The 10,374-nt window shown below is 42.1% G+C and overlaps 1 protein-coding gene and 1 long non-coding RNA gene across 3 annotated transcripts in view; one reads left to right on the top strand and one right to left on the bottom strand.

Moving 5' to 3' along the window:
• The window catches only part of LOC149998449 (uncharacterized), a 42,798-nt gene that overhangs the window by 24,307 nt on the left and 8,117 nt on the right, over positions 1-10,374 (bottom strand). The window lies entirely within an intron of this gene.
• KRTAP17-1 (keratin associated protein 17-1) lies at positions 7,360-8,183 on the top strand. Its single transcript, XM_090291057.1, has one exon. It carries the CDS (start codon positions 7,465-7,467, stop codon positions 7,783-7,785), a length of 321 nt encoding a protein of 106 aa, XP_090147183.1. The 5' UTR covers positions 7,360-7,464; the 3' UTR covers positions 7,786-8,183.

The raw sequence follows: 10,374 nt of genomic DNA, 5'->3' as shown, positions 1-10,374 counted from the left end.
TAAAGCTGCAGGCGGAGCAGTGAAACTACGTGACGACGTACGCAGCAGATACACTGAGACCACCCAAGAGCAGAGCTGAGAAACCGCATACTGCTAGAAACTCCTTAGTTTCCTTCTTCCCACGCTCCCCCTATATAAACTGGCCAGGATGCCTGAGAGGCTGAGATGGGCTTTGCAACCAGAGTCCCCCCTCTTCCAGGTGGCTGGCACCCGAATAAAACCCCTTTCCTTTACATCGGCACCTGCCTTTTGAGTTTTGGCTTTTGAAGTGGCGGGCAGCTGGACCTGTGTTCGGTTACAGAAAGACCACCTTTGCAGATATTTTCCAGTTTGTCTTTTATTCCTTTAAAGATAGCACCATCCTGCATTATAATGTGTTTGATAACTCCAGTATCTGAAGTCTTTGTGGTCTGTCGATGCTCTGTTGTTTCTACTGGTTCTCACTCATGGTGCCTTGTTTCCTTGTTGATTAGTCATGCATGACTGTGAGTTGTTCATTGTATCAGTCACGAGAGGCTAAGTCACAGTTACCACAGTAACACTCAACTCCCAAATCCCCCAAATCTTATCACAAGAGTTTATTTCTTGCTCATGCTCTAAGTTCAACATAGGCCATTAGGAGGCTCCAATCATCTTACTCAAGAACCCAGGCTGAGAGTACCTCCAACTCTAGCTATACTTCCACAGATCTGCTTGGGAGGGTGGCAAATTCTGCAATGACTCATAAAGCTTTGGTCTTTGATTAATAACATTCACATGTTATTAACCAAAGCAAGCCACTTGGTCACACCTAACTTCAAAGGACATAGAGAAGAGCATTCCTGTCATATTTCTGAAAAGACAGAGAGAAATATTGGATGATAACACTAATGATTACTACCTTTATTTTACTTGGAGTATTATTTGTGGGACTTCATTGAGGTGTGTTCTTCCACAATTGACATCTGTTCCTTCTGGTGCACGCAGGCACTACCAGTCAGAGGCCTCTTTAGATTCATGGCCTGAAGTTTTTGGAATTTCGCAGGTAATGTGCAAGACCAGCAACCTGTGGTGGAAATGGGTGGGCTGAGCTTATATGGCTCACCATTACACCAAGGGTGTGGGCTTTTGGGGTCCCAGCTTTAGGGACGAGCAGGTCTCCTAGGGGAGTCTCTACAGTGGGTGGAAGTGGGATTGGATGTTCTGTGTCTATTCCCTGAGTGCTCATAAACACGGCAATTCAAGTTTGTCAAAGCTGGCACATGCCCTTGAGGGACAAGCAGTTTCAGTGCTCAGTTCACCTCTCTGAGCACCTGCCAATTAGTTCTTTGGAAATTTTTTTGGCAGTTTGTACAATCTTCTCAGTTCTTTGATGCTTTTGGAAGACTCAGATTTTTAAAAACAAGGACAGAACAGCATATTTAGTTGTTTTAATGATGCAGATTAATCCATATGACCTACTTTGCCACATCATCTGAAAGAGAATCTCTGGAGCTGTACTGACCACACACAGCTATTTCAATATAAATATGTAAACAATAAATACAATTAAGTATTCAGTTTCTCCACCACATTAGCCACATTTCAAGTGCTCTGTGGTCCCGTGTGTCCAGTGGAGTCCACGTTGGGTGGAGCAGACATAGAACATGTCTGTTACTGCAGCAGGTTCTGTACAGCAGCATTGTTTTGAGACCCGACTGAGCGAAGCAGTGACTGAGGACTGTGAGCAAGGACTGAGGGGCGGTGGCAGAGACTCCACTATCTTCTAGTTGACACTTGGACTGTATTGTACTATGAGGAGTCGTCTCATATTCATTTATGATTTTATTCATTCATTCATTTAGTAAATACTCATGAGTGCCTGCCATACAGTAACCAGGGTTGTAAACTAGTTAATAAAATAGCTAAGGTCTCTGTGGTTGTAAAACTTGCAACCACTTGAATATATTCTTACTCTAAGACTTCCCTTCAGAAAAAGAGGCAATTTTCTCTGTCCCCTCAAGAAAGCTTGACATAGAGGAAAGAGGATGGGCCTCAGAAGCAGATAGATCTGGGTTCAAATACAAGCCCTGCATCTTCTAGTTAAAGTAGCTGACCTTCATGAGCCCCAGTTCCCTCACGCACAAGATAAGGATAATAATACTGCATATAGGAAGTGCTTAGTGCAGTACCTGGCATAAATGGAGGGGCTGATAATGTGCCCACTTTGCCAAGAGATAGTTTATTGGACATATGATTTAAATCAGTGCCATATAATATAATAAGCTTCTCACATCAAACCAAGTGTTTGCTGAATTGCAGCCAAGACAGCTAGAATCGGGGCTTATTTTGTGATTGTCTCTAGAAGAAACACCAGAAGCTGCATGTGTAATGTCACCTGGTAAACACTAGAGGCCGCCAGCAGATGCATGCTTAGCTTTTTAATGACCTGTACTGTATACCGCCCCATCTCGTTCTTTACTGCACACCAAGAATTCATTTAATGGGCACTTAAGTCCCCCAGTTAGGAATACCAGGACACTTTTTGTAAAGCAGTATATTTTCCACACCTCAAAATAAATTCCTAATGGATAACAGCATTAAGTGTAAAAAAAAATGCAACTATAAAAACTAAAATAAGGTTAATAACTGTCTCGTTTGCAGACAGTGAAAAAGTTTCAAAGCCTAAAAGAAGCAGAAAGAAAAACTGTAGGAAGATTTTACTATATAGAAAGAAAATTATATGCATAAAAATACCATAGATGCAATTAAAAAGAAAGGATACTTTGGGACAAATTTTGCAACACATGTGACAGGAAGGAAAGTTGATATATGCAGCATAAAATAAGTTCTTATAAAAAATTGGAGAAGATGAATAGCTTAACAGAAAAACTGGCATGAGCAGGTAATTCTCAAAAGAAGAAATAAAAGTAGCCTATGAAATAAATGCGTGAATAACAAAATAAATACAAATAAATACTATAATGAGATTTCATGATTAGACTATGAATCATGACAAATCTCTTGACAAAGAAATGTCAGAAAAAGTCAAGAACCACATGATTTCACTGTGACATGGGATATAAGACTGAAACTCACAGACACAGACCACAGTACGGTGGTTACCAGAGGGCAGGGCAGGGGGAGGCAGTAAAGGGGAAAGGGGGCCAAATACATGGTGATGGAAGAAGATCTGACTTTGGGTGGGGGACACACAATGCAATACACAGATCATGGATCATAGAAATGTACACTTGAAACCTATATAATTTTATTAACCAATGTCACCGCAATACATTTAATTAAAAAACTGGTATTGGTGAAGGCATTGTAAAATGGGTACAAATGGGGACAACTTTTCTGGAGGATGATTTTAAAATATTTATTCATAGCCTTAAAATTATTAACATGCTGGAGATTCATTAATTACAATTCTAGGAATGTATCATAGGGAGATAAGACAGATGCATAAAGGTTCACATTTAAGAAAGTTCATCTCAGTGTTCTGCTTTTAATATTGGAAAACTGGAACCAACTTAGATGCCCAACAACAGAGAAGGTTTACATCAACACGAACACATAAATGCTCAAATGTTTATAATATTTAGTAATCGACATATTTATGAGCATTTTCTCAGGTTAAGTACAATATTCAGTGCATAAATCAATTTACACAGTATGATTTTGATTTTGTAAAACTATGTGTCAGGATAAAACCTTAAAATATCACAGGTCTTACATTTCTTCTGCAATTTCCTTCACCTCTGCTCCTTCCTCATGATTTTGGCTGCAGCGGGGTCTTTCTAATATTCACTGCCCCCAGCGTAGGGTTATTACTGTAGAAATGCAGAGGGAATGACTCAAGTCAATGCTTAGCTTATGCAATTCAAAGTAGACTTTTGTGATGGAGCAAAGTGACAGAGAGGACCTTGGGCCTCCCAATGGGGTGGTGGAAGGATGCAGGGCCTCCTGGACAGGGTGACAGAAGGATGCAGAATTTGTGGAGAGCAGTGAGAACTCAGATGTCTCAGTTGGTGTCATCAGAGGGAGGATGGTGGCCAGGAATAAGAGAGGACCACGTACATTTTGGTGGCTGCCCACCATGAACCACTGGCCACTCTCTTTTGTGCTATGATACTATCCAAGTCCCCCAGACTTGGATACCACCTCCAGATGAAGGATGGGAGGGAGAAGTCCTGGGTGATTTCTGACCTTATACAGAACTGACTTTTCTTCCCTCATAAGATGGAATGAAGGTGTAAAAGAGGTTTAAGCAGACTGAGAGAAAAAGATATATTTTTAACATATCTTGGAATGTGGATTTAGAAATTTGTACCTGATACATATGGACCTGTATGTATGTAATCTGTATGTAGCTACATTTATATTCATATCTTTACATGCAAATATTTAGAAAAAACAAAGAAAAACAAGAATATAAGGAGTAAATATTGTTGTGGGCTTATAGATGATTTTTATTTTCTTGACTTTAATTTTTAATATTTTTCAATAATTCCACAGTAAACAGGTATGAAATTTATAATGTAAACATATTATATTATTATTATTTAAATACAGTGTTAAAGGCTAATACCAACCTGGGGAAAAACATTTTTAACTCATAGTACAGTCAAAGCTTTTATTTTCCATTTCATAAAGGATTCCTATCAATCAAAGAAAAAGACCAACAACCCATTAGGGAAATGGACAATGGAAAAGATGATCCACAGAAAAGGGAGCATAAATAGCATTTAAGCATATGAAATATTGCTTAATTTTATTTGCAATAATAGAAATGCAATTAAAAGTATTTTAAGAACCTATCTGTTTCCTATCAGATTGTCAATGTCGCCAGCTTTGATAACACATCGTGCTGCTAAAGCATGAAGAGACAGGTACCCTCCCACATGGCTGATGGGAGTGCAAACTGGTACAGCCTGTATGAGGGGCAACTTGGCAACATCCATCGAAATTACAAACACAAAAGCTCATGGGCTCAGCAATTTCCCTTCCAAGAGTTTATGGGAAAGATATATGAAGATATGCTAAGTTATATAACAGCAAATATTAAAATAAAGTTTATAAAGCAAAATATTTGAAGTTAGAAACAGGTCTTTCAATAGAGAATTGATTAAATAAATGACTGGTACAATAGAATACTATAAAGAACTTAATGTACTGATATGGAATGAGTTCTAAGATACCTTGTTAAGGGGAAAAAGAGTTAAGAACAGGATGCATATTATGCTACCATTTGTGTAATGAGCTCTCTCTATAACTATTTATTATATATACATCTATCTATCTTTTTGGATATAAATAATAGCTAATGTTCATCAAACAATATGTGGCCAGTCACTGTTCTAAGTGCTGTATTTGCATACACACTAATTCATCTAACCTTCACAGCAGCCCTATGAGATGGGTGCTGTTATCACAATTTCCATGTTATAGATGAGTAAATTCAGATACAGGGGGTTAAGTAACACTGGGGAGGGTGAGAGGCAGGCCTGGCAGGACACAGAAAGAGAAGGGAGACTGTTCACTGCATCCCTTGTGCACCGTGACCACGTGGATGCATTGCCTATCATTTAAAAGGAATGAAAAGAATGTGTCTGCCATGAACGTCACTATATAATGCTTACCCTGAGGTGTCCATCTGTGGGTGTGGAGTGGTGTGTGTGTGTGTGGTGGGGGGCACTGGGCCGAGAAACGGAGCATTCATGGTCAAGTTAACTGTGAATGTCTTTTCTGGGCCCTGCTAGCATCTTTTGTACATATTTTTTTAAAAAGTGCTTGCAGGTAATGGTCATGGTGGCACTAAGTTATATCAGTGTTTCCTAACTATTCAATAATCTGACTTATCTGGGAAACTTTGAAATAACTTCTCAAGCTCCCACGAGCACATAGTCTGATTTAACAGAACTGGGCACAGGTTGGGATCTGTATTTTTCAAATGTGCCCATCCTAAGCAATTCCGATGATAAAATCCAGTTTAGAAACCCTGAACCACATGATCTTTTGGGTTCCTCCCAGCTCTAAAATCCCACATGCCGTGAAGCACTGGGTCACTTCAGATCCAAGTAACCTATCCTTTCTCCCTCTCTCCTTTCCCCTCGCCTCCTAGTTTTCAGTCATTCTAGCCCTTTCTAGAGGTTGCCTTATCTCCAGGCTCATCTAAAAAAAGGAAAGGAAGTTGAAAAGGAAAGATTGTGTCCTTTAATCTAGGTCTCCATGCCGGGTGCCTCCCTCCATCCCCACCTCCCACCTCCCAAGGGCTGTGCCTATAGGCTCCAGAGTTGCTATAATCATTCTAAGAGAATGACAAGGTACCGAAGCCCAGATGGAGACAGGAAATTTGACCCATCTCAGAATTTACACGTGGACCTGAATCCTCTGTGGATTCCAGTCTTCCAGTGACATTTCATTCACCAGATGATGTTTTGGGTATTTTGTATGTTTATCCCTCATTCTGCCAGATGGTCTTTAAAAACATGCACATTTCCATTTTAACGCAGTGTTTGGATGTTTACTCATCACCTTCCCTCTTCCTTCTCATCCTTCCTTCCTTCACTTCTTTCCTTCCTCCCTTCCTTCCTTTCTCTCTCTCACTTCCTTCCTTCCTCTCTCCTCCTGCAGCTCTTCCTCCTCTTCCTATCGAGGAAAGGCTTGGGGCCCGGGTGTTGCAGGTTCTGACCCCTGCTCTTCCAGCCATTTAGAGAGAAGGGTGAGTGTTCAGTTCACTGCACAGCCCAGAGAAATGGAGTTCCCCGCCTCTTGCAGTTTTACGACGAGTCTCTCTGCATTTCACAGGGCAGTTATTACTCATGATTGATGGTCACTGACCAAGCCCAAACAAACATGTGGCACACTCCACATGCCACACACACACACACACACACACACACACGCACACACACACACAAATATTTGCCTTGCTCATTTACATGGGCTGGGATGAAGATGCCATTTCCAGCTGGGAGGAACTGCATGACCAGACCTCCTCAGCAACCTCTGCCTCTGGCAGAAGGCACAGGCCATCTAGCTTTCACCCTTCTGGTCCTTCAGGATTAGCACCCGTGACAAGAGGAGTTGGCTGCCCACGCGCCTTCAGAGAAGACGAGGAAGAGGCGCACCCATGCCAGAGCCAGAGTTAGAGTTTGCCACGGGCTTCTCCTTCCTCTCGCCAAGCTGCGCTAATGATGGCTGGCCCATGTTTGACCATGATGACAGGTCTTTCCAAAGTGTATTTTTACCCTCTGGACAAATAGCAGTTGGGACGAGTGGGGCATTTTTTTATGAGTTGAGGTACTCAGGGCTGGAAAATAAACAGGCAGCTAATGGGACGCTCTCTGGAAACTGGCATAAATAATAATAAAGAAAACATCTGCCCCTTGTGCCCACACCCTCGCGGAGAAGGGATATAAAAGCTGCTGTCCAGTTAGTGACAGTCAGACTTGGGGAACTCGGCTGCGCTCCCGATCTGCGCCCTGCCCAGCCGGGACCATGGGGTGCTGCCCAGGGGACTGCTTCACCTGCTGCCCGCAAGAGGACAACTGCTGTGAGGTGTGCTGCTGCCAGCCCTCCTGCTGCGGCTGCTGCGGCTCCTGCTGCGGGTCCTGCTGCGGCTGCGGAGGTGGAGGCTGCGGAGGCGGAGGCTGCGGAGGCGGCTGCTGCGGGTCTTCCTGCTGCGGATCTGGCTGCGGGGGAGGCGGCTGCGGGGGCGGCGGCTGCGGCGGGAGCTGTTGCGGATCCAGTTGCTGTGGCTCCGGTGGGTGCTGCGGCCCTGTTTGCTGCCAGCCCACGCCTGTCTGCGACACAAAATGAAGACCCCTCCCACGCGCCTCCCGAGGCAATCTCAGGGAAAGCCTCCGTCGGCTCTAGGTGGAGACCCCGTGTCTCCAGGACCTTCCAAGACAGTGTCCTGCCTCCCCTCTTATTTGTAGAGGAGGCTTGTTCTCCGACTCCCACCCTGGTGGTTCAAGGCCCTGAGAACAAAAGCCATATGCTGGTGAGGAACTAAAACCAGCTGCCACCCAAAGTGGTCCCCGATATGGAAAGCGTGAATCACCAATGGCTTGATTTTCATGAAGCTGAATGTCTTGTCACTATAAGACATCCTCTTATTCAAGGTGGCTTTGGGTCTGACCCCTCTTCTTCAGCTTTCTGCTTTTGAGATACAGAAACTCCTCTTTGTTAACAATAAATTCGAGCATGTTGGCATAACCAAATTAGTTCTGCCGCCTCTTCCTTCGCCCCCTCCTGGGCAATGGACCAGAAAAATTTACTCTGGCGTCCACAACAGGGCTTTTGAAATGTAGGTTGCGGATCACCTGCATCAGAACCACCTGGGGGCAGTGAAAAAGGAGATTCTGGAGCCTTCCTTGAGACATGCAGAACCAGCGGTGGCCTGGAAATGTATGTTTCTAACAAGAACCCCAGATAATTCTAATGCACTGAAGTTTGAGAACCATACATGTAGAATAAGGCTTCCATGTGCCACCCAAGATTCACTTGGGAAGGTTTTTAAAAAATACAGATCCTTGGGCTTTGCTGCTAGAGATTTTATCTATTAGCCCTGGGGTAGGGGCCCTGGGATCTGCATTTAAAAGCTCCCAAGGAAGTTCTGATGGCTGGCCAAGTTTACCCTTGAGTGAGGTGTGTGGCTTCCTTCTGTGTCACAGTTCTTCTAGAATGGTTCTGGTGGAGGCTTCAGGTTTGGTCAGAACTTTCTGGCAAAGTCAGCGGAGAAGGCTTCGTAAGACAAGCTTGGTTCTGAACAGAAGGGATTCCTTTAGCACAATTTTGACAACACACAGGATCTAAGGATGTTCTGGGAAGTCCAGGTCCTTCCTCCAGCCTTGTGCTTTGGCAAAGTCTCCCTTCCCTAGGTTTAATTTTTGTGTCCTGGAACCAGCTGTACTTCTTCTGCTTGAGGCCCAGGGATGAGAGGGGTGGGCATCCATCTGCAAAGAGGGGCCTGACGCAGGTGTGTGTGGGTTCAGCTGGGAGGTTGAAATTGAAAAGACATTTGATTCGAACTCTTACTGAATGTGACCTTGAGCTATATATGGAATAAAACTAATTCTGTTTTTGCCCTGGGAGAACAATATTAATTTTAATTCCTAGAAAGTAATGTTTTATTCAACAAAAATAATTTTCTGATTAGAAACATAGCAATAAATCTTAAGAATATGAAACAATACAGAAAAATATAAAGAAATAATACCCACCTGAATTCTCACCCTCAGGGTTTATTCCTGACATGTATCTTTCTAGACTTCTTTGTAAGCATATTTACAAATAAAACTGGGGTTATGCTGCTTTTACTTTTTTGCCTTAAAATTTTTTTGTTTCTCCACTACTAGGATTATACCCGAAGAATCTTGAAACCCCAATTCAAAAGAACTTATGCACCCCTATGTTCATTGCAGCACTGTTTACAATAGCTAAGTGCTGGAAACAACCTAAGTGCCCATCTGTAGATGAGTGGATCAAAAAACTGTGGTACATTTACACAATGGAATACTATGTAGCAGAAAGAAAGAAGGAACTCCTGCCATTTGCAACAACATGGATGGAACTAGAGAGAATTATGCTTAGTGAAATAAGCCAGGCAAAGAAAGAAAAATACCATATGATATCACCTAATACAGGAAACTAAAGAACAACACAAACAAAGGAACTAAATAGAACAAAGAGCAGAATAGCAGTCAATAGGGGGGAGGGGAGAGAGAGAGAAGGGGGATAAATAAGGGAAGGGTTTAATTAAAGAGCCTGTATGAAAGACTCATGGACATGGACAACGGGGAGGGATATGATTGCGGGAGAGGGGGTGGGTTGGGTGGGGAGAGAAATTGGGGGAAAAGGGGACAACTGTAATTGAAAAACCAAAATAAAAAAATTAAAAAAAAAATTTTTTTTGTTTCATTTTTTATAAACTAACTTTGAGATATAGTTTACATATAATAAGTTAACTCCCACTTCAGTGCACGGTTTGATGAGATTTGACAATTGTAGATATTTAAGTAGCCATTACTGCACTCAATATCTAGAACTTTCCATTATCCCCCAAATTCCCCAGTGCTCTTTTGCAGGCAATATTCCCCACCCAACCTGAATCTAAGACAAACATTGATCTGCTTTATGTCAATATAAATTTTGCCATTTCTAGAATTTCATATAAATGAAAACATATACTGTGAACTTTTTTACTTAGAATAACATTTTTAATATTCATTCATGTTTTTGTAGCTATCAATAGTTCATTCCTTTTTATTAAGTGAATAAACTACATTGTGTGAATAAACTACATTAAGAATATTCATCCACTGATTAATATTGGGGTTGTCTATAGTTTTTTGCTATTATGAATAAAGCTGTTATGAATATTCATGTAAAAATTTTTGTGTGGAC

This window comes from Furipterus horrens, unplaced genomic scaffold, assembly GCF_987537825.1.
Source record: "Furipterus horrens unplaced genomic scaffold, mFurHor1.1.pri manual_scaffold_11, whole genome shotgun sequence".
Classification (NCBI taxonomy): Eukaryota; Metazoa; Chordata; class Mammalia; order Chiroptera; family Furipteridae; genus Furipterus; species Furipterus horrens.
The sequence above is the reverse complement of the archived record's forward strand: the minus strand, read 5'-3'. Positions and strand labels throughout refer to the sequence as shown.

Excerpts from the sequence above, each read along its gene's own strand:
- KRTAP17-1 (XM_090291057.1), top strand. The coding sequence starts at position 7,465 with ATGGGGTGCTGCCCAGGGGACTGCTTCACCTGCTGCCCGCAAGAGGAC.